A 24,060-nucleotide genomic window follows, 5' to 3' on the forward strand; every position below is an offset into this window, starting at 1 on the left:
AGACATCATCTTTCATGAAATTATCAAGGAAAACTGCCCTGAGATTCTAGAACCAGAGGGCAAAATAAGTATTCAAGGAATCCACAGAACACCGCCTGAAAGAGATCCAAAAAGAGAAACTCCTAGGAACATTGTGGCCAAATTCCAGAGTTCCCAGATCAAGGAGAAAATTTTGCAAGCAGCTAGAAAGAAACAATTCAAGTATTGTGGAAATACAATCAGGATAACACAAGATCTAGCAGCTTCCACATTAAGGGATCGAAGGACGTGGAATAGGATATTCCAGAAGTCAAAGGAACTAGGACTAAAACCAAGAATCACCTACCCAGCAAAACTGAATATAATACTTCAGGGGAAAAATTGGTCTTTCAATGAAATAGAGGACTTTCAAGTATTCTTGATGAAAAGATCAGAGCTGAAAAGAAAATTTGACTTTCAAACACAAGAATGAAGAGAAGCATGAAAAAGTAAATAGCAAAGAGAAGTCATAAGGGACTTTACAAAAGTTGAACTGTTTACATTCCTACATGGAAAGACAATATTTGTAACTCTTGAAACTATTCAGCATATGGGTACAGGGTGGGATAACACACACATGCACACGCACACGCACACACACATAGAGACAGTGCACAGAGTGAACTGAAGAGGAGGGGATCATATCTTAAAAAAAAATGAAATCAAGCAGTGAGAGAGAAATATATTGGGAGGAGAAAGGGAGAAATGGAATGGGACAAATTATCGCTCATAAAAGAGGCAAGCAAAAGACTTTTTAGTGAAGGGAAAAAGAGGGTAGGTGAGAGAAAAACATGAAGTTTACTCTCATCACATTCCACTAAAGGAAGGAATAAAATGCACAGTCATTTTGGTATGAAAACCTATCTTACAATACAGGAAAGTGGGGGATAAGGGGATAAGCAGGGTGGGGGGGATGATGGAAGGGAGGGCATGGGAAGGAGGGAGCAATTTGAGGTCAACACTCATGGGGAGGGACAGGATCAAAAGAGAGAACAGAAGTAATGGGGGACAGGATAGGATGGAGGGAAATATAATTAGTTCTTACACAACACTACTATTATGGAAGTCATTTGCAAAACTACACAGATCTGGCCTATATTGAATTGCTTGCCTTCCAAAGGGAAGGGGTGGGGAGGGAGGGAGGGCAGATTGGCAGACAGGGGCAATTAGAAAGCTCGGTGTTTTGGGGTGGGGGGAGGGGACAAAAGGGGAGAAAATGTGGAACCCAAAATTTTGTGAAAATGAATGTTAAAAGTTAAATTAAAAAAAAAAATAGAGCGCTACCACCTGGTGCAGGCCTTCATCACTTCACACCCAGACTACTGTAATAGCCTGCTCATTGGTCTCCTTGACTCAAGCCCCTTCTCACTTGTTCATCCTTCATTCAGCTGTAAAAATGGATCTTTCTTAAAAACAATCCTGACCGTCTCTCTCTCCTCTCTCTCTCTCTCTCTCTCTCTCTCTCTCTCTCTGTCTCTCTCTCTCTCACAGACACACACACATACACTTCACTAAACTCCAGTGGCTTTCTTTTATCTCTAGAATCAAATGTAAAATCCTGTTTGGCTTTTAAAGTCCTTTATAACTTGGCCCACTCTTTCCCATTTTTCTTTCCCCTAACTCCCCTCCCAGTCCATAATTCAGTGATACTGATCTACTTGTTGTTTCTGTCAGACAACAACACGGGCACGCCATCTTCTGACTTGGCATTTTCATTGGCTGTGATCTATGCTTGGAATTTTCTCCTTCCTCATCTCTGCTTCATGACTTCCCTGGTTTCCTCCAAATTCTAGTTAAAATCCCATCTTTGACAAGAGAGCTTTCCTGATTCACCTTTAAACTACTTTCCCCTCTTTCTATTATCTATAATGTATCCGATACACATATCTTGTTTGTACACAGTGATTTGGATGTTGTCTCCCCTATTAGACTGGGAGCTCCTTGAGAGCAGGGGCTGGTTTGTTTTTTGCTTTTTGCTTTTCTTTATAGCCCCTGATCTTGGTATAGTATGTCTGGTACATAACAGGTACTTAATAAATGCTCATTGACCTGACTTGATTTGATCAGATTCCTGAGTTGCCACCAGCATGTTTACCTTTCAGAAATCCAAGTCAGTACTGAAATTAGTATGTTGAGCTGGACAAATTAGAACCAGAGTGCAATGGTGAGGAGGGTCTAGTGACCAAGATCAATAAAGCAAACATTTATTAAATTCCTATTATGTGGCAGATATAGTGATAGACGCTGAGAATACAAAGAAAAACAAAACTGTCCTTTCCCTCAAGTTCCTGCTCTAAAGGGAGAGATAGCTACAAAATATATCCATAAGAGTAAACAGATACAAAGAAATTGAGGGGGTATTAGAAGCTACAGATCAGTATAGGGGTAGATGAATTGGGAAAGCCCTCATGCAAGAAGTAGTATTTGAGCTAAGCTTTGAAGGAAATTAAAAATTCTAAGAGGCAAAGGGGAAGTGATGGGGCATACATTCCAAGATTCAAGGGACAGTTTGTACAAAGACAAGGAGAAAGGAGGTGGAATATATTGGGGGAGAAAAAATAAAGACAGTTTGACCATCCCTTGGGATGTGTGAAGGGGAGTAATACATAATAAGCTGGGAAAGGTAGATTGGAGTCAGGCTGTTAAAGAGTTTTAAAAGCCAAACAGAGGAGACTGTATTTGATTCTAGAGGTAATAGGGAGCCATTAGAATTTATCGAGCAGGTAAACTTATTTATGGTCAGTACTATGCTTGAGGAATATGCCTTTGGTAGGAAGGGCCAGAAAAGGAAGAGACTTGAGGCAGGGAGGTCAATTAGGAGGCTACTTCAATAGTCCAGGTCTGAGGTGACAGACGTCTGAACTAAGATGGCAGCCATGTGGGTAGAGAAAAAAGAGCAGCTGTGGGAGAACTGATAAGCTTTTGCAAGAGGTTAGACATGTGGAATGAGGAAAAATAAGATGGAACCTCAGCAACTACAAGAATAGTTATGACCTGGACAGAAACAAGACAAGTTCAGAAGAATGGTGAGTTGGGCAGCAGGGGTTCTGTTACGAATATATTGACTTTCTGGAAAAACTGGTGCAAAATGAACAGAACCAAGAAAATATTGTCCACAGTTACAGCAACATTATTTGATGAAGAACTGTGAATGACTTCTCTACTCTCAGCATTACAGTGACCCAAGACAATCCCAAAGGACAATGATGAAGCATGCTATCCACCTCTAGAGAAAGGACTGATATTGTTTCAATACAGACAAGCATGCTATTTTTCACTTTCTTTTATTCATTCATTTTTCTTTTATTTGAATCTTCTTGTACAAAACAACTAACATGGAAATGTTTTACATAATTCCACATGTATAACTTACATCTGCTTACTGTCTCAAGAGGGGGCAGGAGAGAAAAAGAGGGAAGGATAGAATTTGGTACTTTATAAAAATATTAAAAATTGTTCTGACATATAATTGGGGGGGAAATGTATACTAAAAAAACCAAAAATGAATATGTTGACTTTGAAACATCTAAAGGATATCCAGTTTGAAATGTCTAACAAGTGGATGGCAATTTGGGAACAAAGCTCATGAGTGAACTTAGGGCTCAGACATATAGCTAGGAGTCATCTGCATAAAGATGATAAATAAACCCACAGTAGCTGATGAGGTCACCAGGAGAGAAAAATGTAGAGAGAGAAGATAAGGGGGCCAGTACAGTGCCATGGGATAAGCCTATACACAGTTAAGGGGTGGGGTATGGATAATTATACAGCAAAGGGATATCAGATGTATAGGAAGAGATTCAAGAAAAATGGTATTACTAAAGCCTAGAGAGAAAAGAGTAATCAAGAGAAAAGCATGGTCAATAATATTAAAGTCCTACAGAAAAGTCAAACAGGATGAAGACCAAGAAAAGGTCATAAAAATTGACAACTTAAAGAGACTGCAGATTACTTTACATAAAACAGTTTCAGTTGAGTGATGAAGTTGGAAAGCACATTGCCAGGGGATTAAGAAGTGAGAGAAGAAGAAAAAATGAGAGAAACAAGCTCAGATGGTCTTTTATAGGAATTTGACTGTGAGCAAAGATTGCACAGTCAAATGATGGTGTTTTAAGGACAGAGGAGAGTTGGGTATGATTGTAGGTAGCACAGAATGAGACAATGGATAGCTTTCTTCCTCCCTTATGTTTCCTCTTGATAAGAGTTTAGACCCGGAGCTAAGTTCCAGGTACTCAAAGATGCCATTCATTCCTTTCCATGATCTGTAGGTGTGGAAGAACTTCCTGCAAATGGTTGTCCAGACATACCAAGCATGAACACTTGGTTGATTTTTCTTATGAGTTTAAGTCAAACATTTATTAATTATATCCTATGTGAAGAGCAACATGCCAGGCATGGAGAAAGATAGAAAGTTTAAGGCAGACACTATTCTGCCTTCATAAAGCTTACAGATTGGTTATGGGTATGACATGAGAAACAAGTCTATCTAAAATATAATAAAACTGTAGGGTCAGTGACTTCCATATAAGTCTTTCCTACTGCAAATCTTCTTTTTTCCATCAGCTCTCATTCTCATCACCTCTTATTACAAAAGTTAACATCAGCAGTTCTCTCATTTAATAGTCTATCTTTTTTAATGATCCTCTACCAGGCATTTCAGGCACTATTAAGTAATTCTCCTCAGAGGCTTACCTGACCCCAGTACCTATGGGATGTAGACTCTTCATTAAGATAATACTTTCAAAGACGGCAACCCCTGAAGTTGATGAATTCACTACTGATTCACTGAATGCCAATGATAGGTCCTATAAAGGCTAGACTATAATCTCTCCCTATCTTTATTTGTATTTCTATTCTCTAATTTGTTTCCCTGGGCACACAAGTCAGTTGATAACTGATTTTAACAATAGTGCTACCAGTCAAGACCCCCAGAAAATCCCAGCTGAGCTTTCTGAATAACAAAGGATTTTGATCAAAGATTTGCTAGAATTTATCTGTGTGAACCATATTCATATCTGACTCAGTATCTGATCAAAGTTACATACTCAGGTACATCTTTTAGCATTTATTAGTTTTTTCCACATGGGAAAAGCTTTAGATAACATGACTTGATTTATTCAAGACTTTTTCATACCAAAAGAGCAAACATGAGGTCAAAGAACATGAATATTATAGATTCAACATTTTCATTGTTTTTATTATGAAAACTTTAAAAAGATGAAGCTTAGAACTAGATCACTTGGTTTTTCTCTTCTGGTCTCCTCCCAGTTGTAACCACCTTCATCACTTAATGGTCAGCATTCTCTTCAACTAGAAGTTGGGCTCAACATATTCAAGTTCAATCTTCTTTATGGTCTTGGCCCCCTTCCTGTTTTAAGGGAAACTGGCTTTGTCTAACCATAAGTAGGGTTCTGCTTCTGGTCACAGTACCCTTTTTTCCGAGCATATTTGGCATTCACAGTTTTGTGAAGGTGGTATCTGTCACGTTTGCAGTAAGTTGTGTGGTTTGGGGGTGATTTTCCATGACTGCAACATACTGCTACATACTGCTAGGTCCTTTTCTACTTCCTATCATGTTCAATAAATTAGGTGGCCATAGTAAAGTGAGTGACTGTGTTCTATGAACGTGATAGGTTATTCAGAAAGAAAGGTTACAGATGAAGGATTAGATGGAGTTTTAGGTTTTTTCATTTAAAAAAAATTCTGAGCAATAAAGGTGTCCCCCAAAGTCTTAGTGACATTTTAAGCTATTAAAGCTCAATACACTGTGTATTTAATTATCCTCTCGTCTAAATGTAGAACCCAGTTAGTATGGATTTGAACCATCTAGTTGCCTGCAACTACAACATTTGGTAACATGAGAGGCTTCTAAACATGTTCACCAAAAGGACTCTGATGAGAGAAACCATTTGGTTGGTATTTGTATACAGTGCCATCTGGTGAACAATTCAAATATAACATGTCTCCACTGGCTAATTAATATGACAGGCAAACACAGATATTCTTTGTGTAAGTTTAAGAAAGAATCGACATGCTGTCCTTATTAAGCACTTACTATGTGCCAGGCAGCGTGCTAAACACTTTAGAAATATCTCACTTGATCCTAACAGCAACTCTGGGAGGTAAATCTATTTTACAATTAAGGAAACTAAGGTTGACTTGCCCAGGGTCACGCAGCTAACAAGTGTCTGAAGCGAGAATTCAACTCAGATTTCTTTTACTCTAGGTCCAGTGAGTCATGCATTACGCTGCCTCAGTGGGCCATTTACACCAATGTCCCAAGTATCATAGAGGTATTCAATAAGAGTCACATGCAGCCTATGCCCTTTTCATATATCACCTTAAACAGTGTCAATTCTTCTAAGCAAGTGATTTCTTGAATAATCCCTTTATTCAAATGATAGCAGCCTGAAGAAATCACCAAGGTAGAGAAACTGAGGGGTATGTGTATATATAGACATATATGTATATTTCTATACATGTCTTTATATACACACACACATACATATGCACACATATTTCTGACCATGGCTACTACCTAAAAAGGAGAATCAGTCACAATGAAACTAAAGTAACTACAACTATGGAGATGGCAAGAGTTCATAATCAAATAAGGGACAGAGACAATCACAGAAGATAAAATGAACAATTTTGCTAGATAGAATTTTAAAAGTTTTTGCACAAATAAAATCAATGCAATTCAAATTAGAAGGGAAACAGTTAAGTGGGGGAAAACTTTAGAACTTTTAAGTTTCTCTGATAAAGGTTTTATATCTAGTATATATATATATATATATATATATATATATATATATATATATATATGGAACTGATTCAAATTTATAAAATGAAAGCAATTCCACAATAAATAAACAGTGAAAAAATATGAATAGGGAGTTTTCAAAGAAAGAAATGAAAGATATCAACAATCATATAAAAATGCTTCAAATAAATAGAGAAATGCAAATTAAAACAACTGAGGTTTCACTACATGCCCATGAGATTGGTAAAGTTGACAAAAAGAGAGAAAATGGCAATTGTTGGAGGATCTATCTGAAAATATGCACATTGTTGATGTAACTGTGAATTGGCCCCACCATGGTGGAAAGCAATTTGAAACCATGGCCGAAAATTTACTACTGTATATGTATTCTGACCCAGTGATACAGTTATGTAGGCCTTTATTCCAAAGAGATCAGAGAAAGAGGAAAGGGACTCATCTATACAAAACTATTTATAGCAGAGTAGTGGCAGAGAACTGGAAACCATCAATTTGGGAATGGCAGGACAAATGGTATCTGAATATAATAGAATACTTGTGTTATAAGAAATGAAAAAAGGGATAGTTTTATAGAAAACTGGGAAGACTTGCATGAAGTGCGCAGAACCAGGAGAATAATTTATATTATAATGAGTGTTGCGATAAAGATACACAATTTAAAAAGACCTAGGAACTTTCATCAATGAAACAACAAACCATAGTTCCAGGGGACTGATGATGAAGTATGGTACTCATCTTCTAAAAGACTCAAGTTGGAGAATAAGATATAAGTTGCTAGACATGGCCAATAAGGGGATTTTTTTGTTATATTATGCACATTTATCACAAGAATCTTGTTTGTTTTTTCACCCTGTAGGGACAGAGTAGCTGTCCAAAAAAGGAAAAAATAAAGAAAGTAAAGAGAGTTTTTGATAATTTTTTAAAAATGTATAGAGGACAACAGAAGAAAGTCCAGAAAGGATCAAAGTTAAGCAGGACAGTTTTAAAAGTTACATGTTGAAATTATATATTCAAAAAGAGAAGTAAGTTGTACATAACAGATTTCCAATTTCATGTATAATTTTCTTTTTCTGTTCTACTGTACAATATGAAAGTATTGGTTTTATTTGGTGTCTGTTCAATTTTTAAAAAGCCAAAAAGAGAAGAAATTGAATCCACAGGAGTCTACTCCCTGTTTAGACCTTTAAGGGTTTAATTTTTGTTGAAGAAATTTGAGAAAGCCAAGCAACTGATAGACAATGTAAAGCACATATATTAACTATAGAAATGAACTGGTTTAGTGCATTAAAGGAGTTCCCTTCTTCAATTCCTTTCTAGCCAACAAACGTGTTAATGACCTACTAAGAGAAAAGGCCTGGTGATGCAAAGATATAAATAACATCTTTAACCTCAAGGATTTTATACTTAACAGGAGAAACTCTACACACAATAACTACAATAAAAATTAGAAAATGATTAAGTGCATAGGAGAGGTCAAACAGTAGTATTAGAGATTTTACGGACAGATTACTTCTAACTGGGGATCAGAACCGGTATCATAGAACTTTGAAAAAGACAGGGATGAGAATGGAATAGGTAAACCTGAGACAGCCTACAGGCATGAATGAGGACAGGAGAGAGCAAGACAAGATCAGGAAACAAGAAGTATTCCAGAATTAAAGTACTTAAAGGTCTGCTTTTCAAAAAGAGGCTAGAATTTGTGAATTAATCACAGATTGGGAAATTCCTCTAACAGTGACAATGGTCATAGAAAAAGAAACTAATAATACTATAAAAACTCAACATGATCATAAGATTTCATAGGATCTGGAAGGAATGTTAGGGGTCATATATCCTAACCCACTCATTTTACGTACGAGGAAACGAAAGCCCAGACAGGTAAAATTGTTTGCCCAATGCCTAATTTTGCTATCTAATCTAACTGCTATCTAATAATAGCTAATACTGTAACTATAGTCATTTATTAGTGCTTGATTTAAATCAGATCCCTAAGGTCTAAGCACACAAGCAGTAAAAAGCAAAGACAGATATCAAGTCCAGCATTCTTTTCACTAGGCTTCTCAGAGTAGCAGAAGGCCAAGTACTGGATGGTTCAAGTCCATGAATCATTTAGTTAATACACCTCTACCTTGTTGAGAGAAAAGGGGTATGCTTTCTATTTAAGCCAAATGCCTTCTGGGCTCTCATTGACTTTCTATAATGAAACCAGAAGAAGTGTGACTAAACAAGAGGTCTAAATTTAACTCATTAACCACCAACTTTCTCCTGTTTCCTTTCCTGGATTTCTCGATATTGTTTTATTGTTTCTTTTTTACTAATAAGTTTACTTTTGTGATTTTAAAATCAAATGTGTGAAGAGAATTAGCATTTCAAAGAATGGATATTGAAGTCCTAAGTTGATATGTTACTATGAAATAATTATTCTCATTTACTTTTCAGGTTAACTTCAAAAGTTATATGCTGAAATCATTATTATTATTATACGTATATATATACTGTCTCACATATATTATATATTATGTGTATATATAATATGTATTATATATATGTATATACATAAATATGCATATACATACGTACATATGCATTCCACTTCAGCTGATGACTACAAGACCTTTTGTTTTCCACACAAGGTAAGCTATTAAAAAGTCTCTGAAGCTATCAAGTATACATCTACTCTGGTACTTCTAAGAGAAACTCATTTTTGTTTAGGAAAAGCAGGAACTCACTTCCAGTTTGAGTTTTGTCAGTCTCCTCATTCCTTAGAAAGCAAAAGTTTAGAAAAGATGGAGGCAACCTAAAACCGGCATGTGCTGCTTCACAGCTCTACTCCATTTACTTACTACATTTCCTGCCTCTGCAGCTAGCCGGGCAGCATAACGGGCAATAAGTCTGTGTTCTTCATCTAGTCGGCTGGGGCTGTCCAGGACACTGACAAAGAGAGAAAAAGAAAATACACACCCATTAATTATGCCTCATCTTTTTTTATTCTTGGAAAGTTTGGGCAATTTTTTTTTAGAAGGGGGAAGGGAAATCCTTCTAAAAGAAGGATGATAATTTTTAAAAGAAAGTTTAGGTCACAGGTACTGTTGGTCCTCTAGGACAAAAAAGGATTTATAGGGGTAATAGTTGGGCTGAGGTATTTAGGCCCCATTTAAAAGGTGCTTTGAAAAAAAAAAAGAAAAAAGTGCTTTGGTTCCTTCTCACTTACCCATTTTACTGCGACAATCAGTAGTGGAGCTGCAAGATTATGTCATTTTGCAGAGAAAATACCTACTACTTGTAAAAACTGAAACAGGGATATTTTACCAAGATGCTGAAAAATAAGGAGGTCATCAAACTCCCAAAATAAGTGATCTCTGAAAACACAAAAACCAAGGAGAAACTGAAACATCATAAAAAAAATAAAGTACTAAAAAAAAGTAATAATTTGCCCTAAACTAATGAATTTTTTCAGGTTTAACTTTTGAATCTCTACAGTTTTAAAACTGACTCTTGCATTATATAGAGCGCTTCCTGGGCAAACAGTGAAGTAGGTATCCCTTGTTTTCTCTTTTAACTTCCTTTTTCTTCTTTGAATCTTGGTTCTCTATATCACAAGCACCCTCTCCTCCAACTCTACTGAGTCATTAATACCTTAATGTGAATTTGTTCAATGTATTCTTCCCAGACATATGTTTAAAAATTTATTATTTTTGTTTCTATTCAATCACTTTCTCAAAATTTACCCCAAATGCCTTCCTATTAAAGTGTTAAGAAAAGCTGCTTCTATCATATGATGATCCCTATTTTTTCATCCATATAAGGATTATATGTCTTGGACTATTAAGGACTATGTCTATGTAATTAGCTTTGTATAGCACTTAGCAAAGAGCTTGTCACACAACTTGGTACTTGAAAATGGCTTTTGGATAAGGCTCCTTTTATATCAGCCGTAGAAATGAAGAATAATGACAGCTGGGTTCCTTTCTTACTAGTTCATCAGAAGGGGTTAATACAGAGCTCCTTGACATCCCTTTGGGCTTGATTAACTGGAAAAATTTTTGCTAGAGTCTACTTGCTGACAAAAACTGCAAATCACAAGAAAATAAGCCTCAGTTAGGGACTCGATTTAAAAAGGGTACCTACTGGGGTCAATTTAATTCATCTCAGGGTCCTACATATCCCATACTTACAACAGAATAGTCATCTAGTACATAGTAACTAAGGTTCAGAAAAATGACTACAAGGTTACTGCAAGATTTTATGTGTGTGTGTGTTCGTCCTTTGCTGGCGAAGAAGACCATGCCATCAGAGAAATAATGACATGACTTGCATTTGACTTTGTTTTGAGTGAGGGAGGGCTGTACAGGTCAGCAGTCTCACTTCTCCTCCAGAGCCATCTGAATCCAGTGACCAGATATTCATCAAAATGACTGGAGATGACCCAGGATGAGGCAATTAGGGTTAAGTGACTTGCCCCAGGTCACACAGCTAGTGAGTGTCAAGTGTCTGAGGTGAGATTTGAACTCAGGTCCTCTTGACTCCTGCACTGGTGCTCTATCCATTGCACCGCCTAGCTGCCCCACTACTGCAAAATAATTAACTGCCAAAGCAAAATGCAAGGACACCTTCTCTACTTTCCCCTCTGATAGGAAAGAAAGAGAGAGGACCATTTATATTTTTGTTTTGTTTTGTGAGTTGGCGGGACCAAGGCAACTTGCCACCCCCTGTTTATGATAATTGCTAATATAAAAGTGATGACAGAAGTCACTGTTGAAGAGAAGACTAAAAGTCAGTATATTCTGGGACTAAAGCAAAGTTTAAAGACCTGGAAGAGGGAAAAATAATAATGTTTCAAAATAATCTCTGAACATGACCAATATATTGAGATGAGAAATGTAGATAGCATAAGCTGAGAAAACAGCAATTAGAAGATCCTGGACATAAAAAAGTCAGATTGCAGACCTTTCTTGATTCGTCTTCATTCTTTCTAGATTCTTTCTGTTCTAGTAACAGGAGATGATTAATGTTAAACTCATTTGTCCTTGGATATCATTCAGAATCTAAAGTTGTTTCAGCAGAGTTGTCCAAGTGATTAACCATAACTTATACGGGAACAGTGGTTAATTTAATTTCCTGATTAACTGAGCATTGGTTTAAAAAATCTGTTTTGTTTCAACTTTTGTTCTAAAACACAGTAGTTCACTTTCTTTCCTTAAGTAAATAACGTAAGTATAACTACATTTTCCTTTGACAAGTATCTTGCAATAACTTTATAGTCACTATTCTGTTTTGGAAGGAGATAGGAAGTTTTTCTATTCTATTGCATTGGGTTTCTTCTTTTTATAATACTACATAGTAACTTGAGTGCCTTCTAGAAAGCATCAGATTGAGTTCTTGGTCTTGTTTCTTGGACATAGCACTTCAAGAAGAGATGAATTCTCATGTGGCTCCTGGGCAGTAGATCCTTGCTCATGTATCATGTTCTCTAGCCACCTGTCTGGCAAAAACCTTCACAAATCTTCCTAAGTTAGGCAGCCGCCTCAGGCCACCATTCTAGAATTCTGCAATTTTACTGGACCAATGGATAGTAAGGATTCTGTCCTCCCCAGGGAGTACAGTGAGGTTTTTTGGTTTGTTTTTTTTTAGGAAGCATAAAGTTTGGGTCAGAACTCACAGTAGACATTTCCTAGATGGGTAAAATAATAAGAGTTGAAATTTACATAGCAATTTATTATTTAAAAAGCATTTCCTCACAACAACCCTGTGAGGTAGGTAATGTAGATTTGGAAAAGGAAACTGAGGCTTAGAAGAAATTACATGCCCAACATCACATAGATAATAAATAGCAGGGCTGAAATTCCAATCTATGTTTGCAGACTCCAAATCCAGGGCTCTTTCCACTATATCATAGATACTTCCTTGTGTCACAATCATCAATGATCAAATCATACTTTCCTCCTAAAGATATGGAAAGATCCCTTAAGTTTTATGAAACTTTAGGGATAGGTAAAAGGACAAAAATCAGGGGAATTAGATTCCTTTTATGAAAAAAAGGAAACACTATGAGGAATAATTATGTAGAATAGGCTCTTTGTATATCTAAATTTGTGTGTCATTCTTTTAGGCAAAGTTGTGGAAAAGAGGACAAAGAAGTCTGGGGAAAGGCAGAATGGGGACTGCAAGGTATGGTGTTTCTCAAGGATTCATGATTTATTACTGATAAAGTTTTTTAATGAAGGCCACTGTAACTTGCTTTTTTGATTGGCAATCCCAGAAAAAGGAAAACCTCCCTCCCCTTCACAAGCCCAGCTGCTGTCAAACACTGACCGTGCACAATGCTGTAGACGTGACACATATGAAGCTATCAGTGCATGCTCGTCAGCCAAGTGACTGGGTATCTCATGGCTATACTGTAACCTGGGAACAATGGAGGCAAAGACAGCAAGCATAACACAAACACACAAAGAGGGAGAAATAAACATGGGTTAATATGGGCAAATAATAGGAAAAAAAATGGGGAAAACCATAAACCACAATGAGAAAAGCAATCTTTAAAAGCACATTGTACAATGGTGACATTAGGATGGGGTACTTCACAAATATCTGAAGCATTTCTTATAGATTAGTTTGGCAGGCTGTGCTGAATCACGAGAAGAGCCAGTCTTACCAGGCTGTGCTAGAATTTTGGGCCCTAGGAGGATATGCCTCCTAGGAAAAGTCTGGCAGGAAAAGAAAGCTGAGCACTCAGACTGATGTAGAGACTGGCTGCGAATATAACATATGCAGAAATAATTCCTCTTCAACCAGGTAACAATCCAATGATAAAGGGATGGGCACCCATGATTACTATTGGTCAAGTAAGGAAATTCACTTACTTATGTAACAGTTTGAAGAAAATGTTAGGAATTATGAACCCTTCTATGATTCTGCAGTTGACTGGCTGATAACTTCCTGCCTTGACTGCTACCCCAAAGAGTTTAGGGCTACCTCCTGTGGCTAGAGCTTCAGGAATACGGTACACCCTTCTCCAATTTCTCCCTTCTGTCATATAATTCAATCACCATCTCTTTGGTCAGAAGAAGGGGAAACAGACCTGAGGGGAACAGAGGGACAAATAAAAGGCTTAATGATTCTATGAGATGATTCTATGACAGAGGAGAAGAGGGCCCAACGTCTAAGGACTAGTGTGTGTGTGTGTGTGTGTGTGTGTGTGTGTGTATAAATATGTCTACACGTACATACAGACACAGACCCTTTAACAGCAATGGACCCTTAAAATTCTCTCTTCATCTCTTTGATTTCTTCAGTAACTATTTTCCTATATTTTTTATTGTGGTAAAGGTTATGTGTGCAAGCTATTCTTTTATTAATTTTTTCCATATGCCTTTTTTCCCCCAGTTTATTAATTTATTTATTTTTAGTTTTCAACATTCATTTTCATAAGTTTCAAACCTTGCTCCTTTCCCTCCCTTCTCCCTCCCCAAGACAGTATGCAATCTGACATAGGCTCCACACACACATTTCTATTAAGCACATTTTCACATTAGTCATGTTGCATAGAAGAATTATAACAAATGAGAGAAATCATGAGAAACAAAACAAAAAAGAAAATAGTCTGCTTCACTCTGCATTCTGACTCCATAGTTCCTTCTTTGGATGTGCATGACATTTTCTATCATGAGTCCTTTCGAATTGTGCAAGCTATTTTCACAACTATGTAGGATATAAAGTCAAGGTTTTGAGATGGATTTTACTGCTTTTTCTCTGTCTGAACATCTCTATTAAACTCTCTCGAAATAAACTCTATTCTTGGATTAAGGTTCTTTTTGTGTATCTCCTTAATGTGCTTTTATTCTCCTGTTTCCTGGTCTGGACAGAACTTCTTCCATTTTTTTAATATAAGGAATCTGTTCTCTTCTAAATTTCTAAGCTCTACACAGTAACCAATCATTTTCACTGTTGTGCTCAGCCTGTTGATTAGCTCTAATTTAATCTTACTGTTTTATCCTTGAGACATCCTGTCTGTCTGTCTCAGGGAGATGAAGGAGAACTCCTTTCTTTCTCATAAATTACTCCACATGTAACCATGGACACATTCAAATGCACATAAGGTAGAGTGAGTAGGGAAAAATTAATTCTACTATAAGATAAGAAAATCATGAAGAACTACCTTCAGTTGTATGATATTCAATGAATCAACATTAAACATCTACAGTATCACCAAAACTACACTAGGTATTAGGGGAATACAAAGAAAAAAAGGAGATAGTCTCTGGTCAAAGAAACTTACATTCTATTGGGGGAGACAACACTGAGGTAAGAACGAACAGGATACAAGTTAATTTTGTTTGGAGGAAGGCCCTAGTATCTGGGGAGGGGGTGAGGATAGGAAAATCCTCATGCCAGAGATGGTACTTAAGCTGAGCGTTGAAGGAAACTTGGGATTCTAAGAGATGGAGGTGAGAAAGGAATACATCCCAGGAATGAGGGATAGTTTCTGCAAAGGCATGGAGAGGGAGAGGAAGTGTCTTGGGTGACAAGGAAGGCCATTAGGTTGGACTTTAGAGTATGTGAAGGAGAGTAATGTACAATAAAGCTAGGAGGGTAGACCTGTGGCACAAAATTTGGGCCAAATTATAATGGTGTCAATAACGGAGTAGGATGATGAGAAAATTTAGAAGAGGGGAGAAAATGAGCAAATAAATATATGGTAACAAGCGTATATAGCATATTTCCTATAGGAAATAAGAAATAATTTTAAAAGGGAAGGTATTAGAATTAAGAAGGGCTGGGAAAAGTTTCCTGTAGAAAATGGGAATTGAGTTGGTACTTGAAGGCAGTCAGGTAAGGGAATAGGTGGAGATGAGGAGGAAGAACATTGTAGGCTAGAAGGAGAGTCAGAGAACCGGAAGGGCATTATAAGTGGGTGGAAAAACATGTGAAGGAGAGTAAGATGTAAGAAGTCTGGGAAGGAAGGTGTGTGTGTGTGTGTGTGTGTGTGTGTGTGTGTGTGTGTGTGTGTCTGTGTGTGTGTGTGTGTGTGTGTGTGTCTCAGGGGTACAGGGTGAGGAGGGTGCAGTAGGTTATGCAGGGCTTTCAATGCCAAAAGCATTTGAATGCCTAAAGGCAGAAGGAAGTCACTACAGTTTATTAAGTACAGGGCTGATATGGTCACACCTACATTTTTTGAAAAATCATTTGGCAGCTGAATGGAAGATGGATTGGAATGAGAAGAGAATGGAGGCAGGCAGACCCACCACCAGGCTATTCTGATAGTCCAAGAAGGAATTAATGAGGACGTGCACCAATGTAGGGGTGGTATCAAAGGAAAGAAGGAGGCATACTTGAATGCTGAAATGTTTGGTCTAATAAGTAATAGGCGGAAGAGAAGGAGATAAATATAGGTTTCCCTTCAAGAAAGGCTTTCTGGAGTCAATCTTAACAAATATGGAGAAACGTAATGAAGGTTACAATAAGAGGTGAAACAAATCCATAAAAGGATAATTAAAGGGAAGAACTTGAATAGTGTGTAGTTCATGGTTACTTTACCTCAACACTCTAGCTAGGCAGAGTAGGAAAAGGAGAAGAACCAAGAGATACAACAAAAGTAAAATGGAAATTGGGTTTGGCTGAGAGGTGGTGGAAGTCTCTGGGAAGATTCTGGTAATATTCTACCTAAGATTTATAAAGACTTATTTTACATATTCTCTACGTGCAAATGCTGTCTTCCCCGCAGAATGTAAGCTTCTTGAGGGCAGAGACTATTCCCATTGTATCCCAAATTCCTAGCACAATGTCTGGTACCTATAGGCACTTTGAGTGATTACCAATTGACTGACGGGTGAGAAAGGGACAAAGCTTGCCCTGGCCAAAAATATAAAGTAAAGTTTATCTTTAATATTATCCCCTCTCTCTTCTATCCTCCTCCATTTCCTGAAATATCAAGACTTAGTCCTGGAAAAATCAATTTTGTTACCATTAGGGGATGTATCAGACTCAGGGGTCAGATCCTGTGAGATTAAATAAACTGTGCTGTTAGTATTCAGCACTTCTTAAATTTTGGGTTGCATCCCCATGGCAACAGTAAAAAGTTTCTGAACACACAAGGACTAAAAATTAATTAAAAATCAAATGTGTAAGGAATCTGAGGTGTCTCTGGCAGTGCTTGCCCATGATGATCAAGCAATTTCACTGCAGCTTTAGTTCTGAACACAAAACATGCACACTTTGCACTGAGCATGCCTCAGGCCACACAATGCCAACAACGGATCATGAGTGGAAAAACTTTTAAGAAGTCCTAGAGATAAACCACTCATGTATAACCACCCTTCCATGTTTGTAGAACACATAAACACCATTGTTTTTTCTGCCACACCATGTTGAGATCATGTGGTCCAAAAGTGTGGCACAACCAGATTAAAATGTAATTGGGAAATGTTGTTAACACAATAAATAAAAATACAACAAAGATAAGGTTAATTTGTGGTTTTGTAGGTCAATATGTTACTGGTGGGGATCTATTTCTATTTTAGTTTGATATTACCGACATAGCTCAACTCTCTCATTTTAGATATAAGAAAACAAGCTGAGAGAAGTGAAATGAGGTCCCCAAGGTCACACAATTAGTTACAGGTTCCCAGATGTGTTCTGAGGTGTTATTGTGCTTCTCTTACACCTTACATAGCATCCTGCAGGTGTTCAGTCATTTTTCAGTTGTGTCTGACTCTTTGTGATCCCATTTAGGGTTTTCTTGGCATTGTTATTTCCTTTTCCAGTTCATTTATACAGAAGGAAACTGAGGCAAACAGGGTTAAGTGACTTGCCTAGGATCACAAAGCTTTGAATTCAGGAAGATAAGTCTTCTTGATCCCAGGTCTGGCACCCTCTCCACTTTTCCACCTATCTGCCCACATCCTGCAGCTACTCAAAAATTTAATTTGGATTCCCCAAGGTCACTCAGCACAGGGTGGCATAATTAGGAATTAAACCTCTACATATGCCTCAGTATATAGTATAGAATTACATATGAAGTAATTTATTTGAATGTCATCTATAGAGTAAAATGATTCAGAAAAATAGCAAAGAAGGCTACACAGTGAAAAGAATGTCAGAATATCTTGAAAATGGCAGCTTTAATACTATAAGGACAATATTCTATAGAGAGATACATGTGAATATTACAAAGCCAGGTAGGGAATAATTCCAACACACAACAGGCCTACTCATCATAATAATATGTCATAAACAAAAAAATCTTTCAGATATAAAAATTAAATTTCTGGATACAGAAGCTGAAAGCATGTTAAAGCACTCCTTGTTTTCTTGAACCCATTGCTTTAAAAACCTGCTGATTTTAGGTTTGTTCTCTCCTTACTTTTATGATCCTAGAAGTCACAAAGGAAGAAATTATTTTGAGGTCATCCTCAATAAGAATAAAGCCTGTGTTACTGTAAACTTCATTTATAGAGTTCAGATTAGTAGCATTTTACTGTCAATGAAGGGCAGCAAAGTTAGCTGAACCATAAACATGAGTTGAAAAAGAGTTGGATCAAAGTACATTCAGTTAGTTTTCCTTCCAGAAGAAATAAGATACCTGTTCTTTCTCCCTCTCTGGAGGCCCCAGTATCTATTCAATCAACAAAAAATTACACCTGCATGCCTAGGGTATCAGATGTAAGAACAAAAGACCTTTTACACAGAGCAAGGTATAGGCAACTGCAGAGGAGTTCCACAAGATCTTCATAGTAACTGACATTAATAACTAATTATTTTAGCAGGGTATTGTACTCTTCTCCCCAAACAAAGAACATTTCAAAGTTATGTTCAAAGGACTTTAAAAATCCATGAATTCACAGCACCATTCAGACAATGATTTAGATAGAAATGGTCCCCATAGTGTGAAATGTCTGCAATGCCAAACAGGTTTAGGCTTTTAGTTATAATCAAACAGGGCTCGGTTAGGTCAAGTGGTTAGATAAAAATGTATATTAAGAATTGGCTCAAAAAAAGGCAGATCAGTTTGCAAAGAAAGTAAAAACAAACTTTTACAATGATAGATTGTGCCCCTAATTCTTGCCAGATTTTTGACAAGTACATGCTGGACAAAATGCCAAACTAGTTGTTGATGTGTAACACCCTGCTAAAATAATTAGCTCATTTTAAGCCTAGGGGTTGATATAATGTTCCCCAAGTCAACATGCTTCCTTATTCTTCAGCTTTAGGACATCATGAGATGAAATTATGAGTTTAGTCACAATTGCTCTGAGCCACCAATTAAGAAAATTTTTAACATTTGGTCAGAGGTTGGGTTGTCTAACTTTATTTTATATTGATCTCTAGTTAACCCCCATCCTCTTTGGCTGAGGTAAAAATTCAGCTTCCTTGAAAATGTTTGGCTAATGAAGCAACAGATTGTCATAGTGTCTGTGGTTAGAAAGGCACAGGGAGGAGAAGTTGGGGAAAGAAGACTTTTCCCTGAGACTTCACTCATCATGATGTCTGTAGTGCTGATGATTATCCTCTATATCTCTCTTCTCTGTCATGGCTCAGTTCTACTTTTGCTCTACAGAAGTTTGCTGGAGTGCTCTTGGTCCAAACTCTTCAAGTCTATCCCTCATTAACTCATTTGATGATTTATAGATGATCTCTGGGGGGGTGTGGCCAAATTTCCTTGGACTTTTATGAACACAGTTTTTGTGCAGTGTCACTACAGTTTGAAGGAGGTGATTTGTGATTCTTTCTATATTTACTTTGCCCTCAGTTTCTACTATGCCTAGGAGGTTTTCATTTATGACTTCTTGAAATATATTGTGTAGCTTTTTTTAAAAAAATGATGTTTTTCATAAAGTTCAGTGATTCTTAAAATATTAAAAGTATTCTTCTCTGGCCTATTTTACAGGTCTGCTGTTTTTATATCATATATCTTGTATTTTCTTTTATTATTTTAATCTTTTATTTTTGATCTAATATTTCTTACTGGCTCATATAGTCACTAATTTCCACTTGATCTATTTTATTTTATTTTATTTTTTTGTTTTTTTACTTGATCTATTTTAGTTTTCAGAAATTCCATTTAAGATCAAGTTCTCTTCTAAGCTACTTATTCTACTTTTAATTCTTTCCTGAAGAGCTTTTATTTTTTTCCTTTGCTTCATTTCTTCTAAATATCCATGTAGCACTTATAGAAAATCCCATTTTTTTTCCTTTGACTGTCTGTTTGTAGTTGTTATGGAGTGAGATTTGCAATAATTTTTAATACATTACTAGATGGTATTTTCTTGGACTTTTTCACCTCTCCAGCTTTCTTTCCTGAATTTGGGATTGTGTCAGGGCTAGGTTATGCCCCCTGTTACACTTTTGGGTGTAATGACTGACTCTTCTTAGTCTCATCCCAGGTCACTTTTGTTCGTGTACCGATCTCTACTACATTGCTTTGGCCCTCTACATCTTTTGAGCTTCAGAGCACTGGGTTTCAGGGCCTTTTCTGGCAACTCCAGACAAAGTTTTAAGAACTTCAGAGTCCCAGGTCATGGATGTCCCAGTCTGAATACTGCAGCACTGAGCTGGTTCTCACCAGTCAATGCTCTCTGAACCTGTGGTTTTCCCAAAGAAGTCCTTTGCTCTTGGTGTCCTTGGACACACAGCCTTGGAGGCTACATATGCCTTGTCTTGGGTTGCTCTGGGAGGCTGTGGAGCTAATCTGCCTGGGGCTGGGGAGCTTTTTCCTCTGACCTGTGGTCTCCTGGGGGGCGCTGTTCACATTCTTCTGTAGCGGAAGATGTTACTGTAGTCTTTCATTGGATTTCTTGCTCATTATTTGATATGGTGCCAACTTTTAGGTTTTGCTGAAGGAGTTAAGTGGGAGCTGGGCAGCCTACCTCTCACTCAAGCAACCATTTAGTGTTCTATTATAATTGTTTAATTGAGAGGTAAAGACCTAGAGTAAAATTGTGGTTCTATCAGCAGAAGAAAGGGACATATACAAGAGATATTATGGAGGTAGAAATGATTCTACTTAGCAGTAGAATGAATATATGGGATGAGGTATCAAAGATGGCACCAGGAATCAAAGATGACACCAAGGCTTACAAGCCTGAGTGACTGAGGTGGTGGTGCTGCCCTGGGCAATTCAAGAGTGGATGATTAAGTAGGAAATACTTTAAGTTCTGTTTTGGACATGTTCAGTTTAAGATACATATAGCATATATAATTTTAGAAGTCTGAGACTATAGCTCAGGAGAAAAACTCAGGTTGAATATCTACATCTGGGCATTATCCATAATAATGATAACCAAAGCCACTGGAGATGATGAGATCACCAAATGAAATGGTATAGGGTTAAAAAAGAAGGGTCCCAGAACAGAATTATCAGCAGACATGATATCAGCATTAGACCTGTGCTTACACTGATAGAGGTCATTCTCAGATGAAGATACTCTACCAGTACAATCTGACACCTTCTCCACAACTTACAGTCTAGAGAACTGTCTAGACCTGGAGCCACGGGGCCACAGGTTCCTCATCCCTGGCCTAGAGAATTGAGAAGTTAATTGGTTTTCACCAAAATCATACAACCAGTATGTGTTATAAGTGGTTCTTTAATCCAAGGGTTTCATGCTAAGAGACCAGTACTCTACTACGCCACAGTGTTAGTATTATATTCCTGCTACATTTATTCAATGTCTTAGAATCATAGAATGTGAAAACTGGAAGGGACTTCTGTGGCCAATTAGGAATCTCTAGTATAATGTACCTGGTAAGTGGTCATTCAATCTTTGTTTGAACACGCTGAGGGGGAGGGAGCCCACTCTAGCTCTGCTGTTGATTCATTTTTCAGTCATGTCTGACTCTTCATGACTCTCTTGGGGCTCACTATATTTCCCAGTTGTTTTCTCTCCAATCACCTTGCTAGCTGTACCAGAGTCCATACTTTGGAGGACCTAACCTTTCTCCTCAGGTACTCCTACGCTGGGCACTGATTGTCCTGTTTCAAGAGAGTCTCATGTAGTGTACTTTATTTCAGCCAGTTCTAGTCATGTCTCACTTAACTTCCTAGTCATCTTCTAGCTAATCACCTTTCTGCTATATCTATTGTTACACTCTAGTCCTAGAATCATAATCAAATCAATGGTGTCATTGATATATTGTAAAAGGTATGTCAATCTATTCCACTTTGGTTCTACTTACTATACCTGAAACTTTCCAAACCAAGATACTCATACCTGGCTACCACTCCCCTATGTGTGTTGTCTATTTCTATCAGAATATAAGCTCCTTGGGGGGAAAGACTATCTTCATTTTAAACTTTGTATTCCCTGCATTTATACATATAGTAAATATTTAATAAATGCTTCATCATTTATTCATTCATATAACATGGTAACAAGACCTCTACCATCCTGGTTACCTTCCTCTAGGCACTCTGTGACTTCTCAAAATCTTTCTTTAAACATAGCACCTAAAGTGAAACTGTTCCAAATGATTACCTGGCAAGCACAGGATACAATGTTGTGCAGTGTTGTTATCATCTCCCTATTTCAAGAAACTGTACCTCTCTTAATTCAGCTCAAGATCATATTAGGTTTTTTTGGCTGCCAAACAACTTTGGTCTATCCATTTCTGTTCAATTTTACATATGTGGAGCTGATTTTTTTGGTACTCAAGCAGAGAACTTCATATTTATCCTTATTTAATTTCATCTTATTAAATTTAGGCCAATGCTGTAGGTCAGAGATGTCAAACACATAGCTTAAAAATATGACCCACGATACTCAAGTACAGCCTGAATCCGATTAAAATGTAACTATAAAATATTTAACAAAATAAGTAAAAATACAATTAAACATAGCTAATATTATATTTTAAAACTAAATAAAAATGTAGCCCACAGGGACCCTTTTGTACAGATTAGTGATCCCTGCTTCTGTTTGAATTTGATATCACTGCTCTATTCTATGAAGATCCTTTTAACTCCTGACTCTTTTACCCACTGTTGTTAGCTCTCACTCCCATGTGTGTGTCATGAGCACATACACCATCTATGCTTTTATTCAATTCACTGATAAAAATGTTAAGTAGAACATGGCCAAGCAGAGATGACTAGAATACTCCAATGGAGACCTCTTGCCATTTTGGCACTGAATAATAAATAACTCTTTGAAAATGGTCATCATAACCCATCTAAATCCATCAAAATTTGTATTTCTGTCTAATCTAAATCTTTCCACCTTCTCCTCAAGAACAGTATAAGAAACTTTATCAAAGAAGCTTCAGTTAAGATTTAGATAAGCTATAACCATGGTATTTTTCTAATATAGTAGGCTTAGTAATCCCATCAAAGAAGGAAATGGGGTTAACCTGGCATGATATAGTCTTGAGAAAGCCATGTTCATGAGTTTTGTAATTATTATTTCCCTTTCTATACACTCCCCAAATAGTGTTTACATTGTCTAATCTAGAATTTCCCAGAGGATCAACCAAATACACTGGACTTTTTTCTTCTTTAAAAATTAAGACATGCCCTTCTCTAACTTTGTGGTACTTCTGTTTTCCAATCTTCTTCAAGAATCACTCACAAGGATTCAGTAACGATCTAAAGCAGTGGTGTCAAACTCAATTAGAAATGGGGGTCACTAAATTGTATATATATGCATATATATAGATAGATTCTTATAGATCACATATTGACTTAGTTTTAAAAAGTAAAATTATCTGATTTTTTGTATTTTTATTTGTTAAATATTTTCCAATTATATTTTAATCTGGGTTAAGCTGCACTCCAGAGAGTTGTGGGCTGTATGTGGTCAATGGGCCATGTGTCTGAACACTCTGGTCTATAGGTGTACAAAACACTTTAGTCCCACAACTCTATAAAGATAAAAGTAAAATAAGCATTTTTTATTCTCATTTTACAGATGAGGAAAACTAGAGCTCAAAACACTTAAGTAACCTTCTCACAGCAATAGATCTAGAATGTCAAATCAGATGAATTAGCAAGGTAAGCACAAATAGTTTCACCCTCATTTTACAGATGAGAAAACTTAGGCAGAGAAAAGTTAAATGACCTGCTTATAGCAAGAGAACTAGAAAGTATATGAGTTGAGACTTAAACACAGGCTCTTCTGACTTCAAATCTGATGTTCTTTTCTCTTTACTACAGCTTTTAAGTTCAAATATCTGTGCTTTAAATCCAAGTGTTAGGGGGCTATAAGTAAGCACTGATACCTGAAATAATATGGGTAAAAATGAATTATAAATTTCCTCTTTAAAAGGCATAG

At 37.0% G+C, this 24,060-nt stretch overlaps 1 protein-coding gene across 26 annotated transcripts in view; it reads right to left on the minus strand.

Moving 5' to 3' along the window:
* DTNB (dystrobrevin beta) overlaps positions 1 to 24,060 on the minus strand; it is a 339,638-nt gene that overhangs the window by 102,882 nt on the left and 212,696 nt on the right. For 20 of the 26 annotated variants that reach the window (XM_072633913.1, XM_072633914.1, XM_072633892.1 and 17 more), the window contains 2 exons: positions 13,112 to 13,201; positions 9,643 to 9,730 (listed from right to left, as the gene is read on the minus strand). In XM_072633913.1, coding sequence (XP_072490014.1) covers positions 9,643 to 9,730; positions 13,112 to 13,201 — 178 coding nt within the window. Of the gene's footprint in view, positions 1 to 9,642; positions 9,731 to 12,415; positions 12,743 to 13,111; positions 13,202 to 24,060 lie in introns of those variants that run through there. The other 6 variants (XM_072633900.1, XM_072633909.1, XM_072633915.1 and 3 more) reach the window with 2 other exon arrangements.

The sequence above is a fragment of the Notamacropus eugenii genome, chromosome 1 (genome assembly GCF_028372415.1).
Source record: "Notamacropus eugenii isolate mMacEug1 chromosome 1, mMacEug1.pri_v2, whole genome shotgun sequence".
Classification (NCBI taxonomy): Eukaryota; Metazoa; Chordata; class Mammalia; order Diprotodontia; family Macropodidae; genus Notamacropus; species Notamacropus eugenii.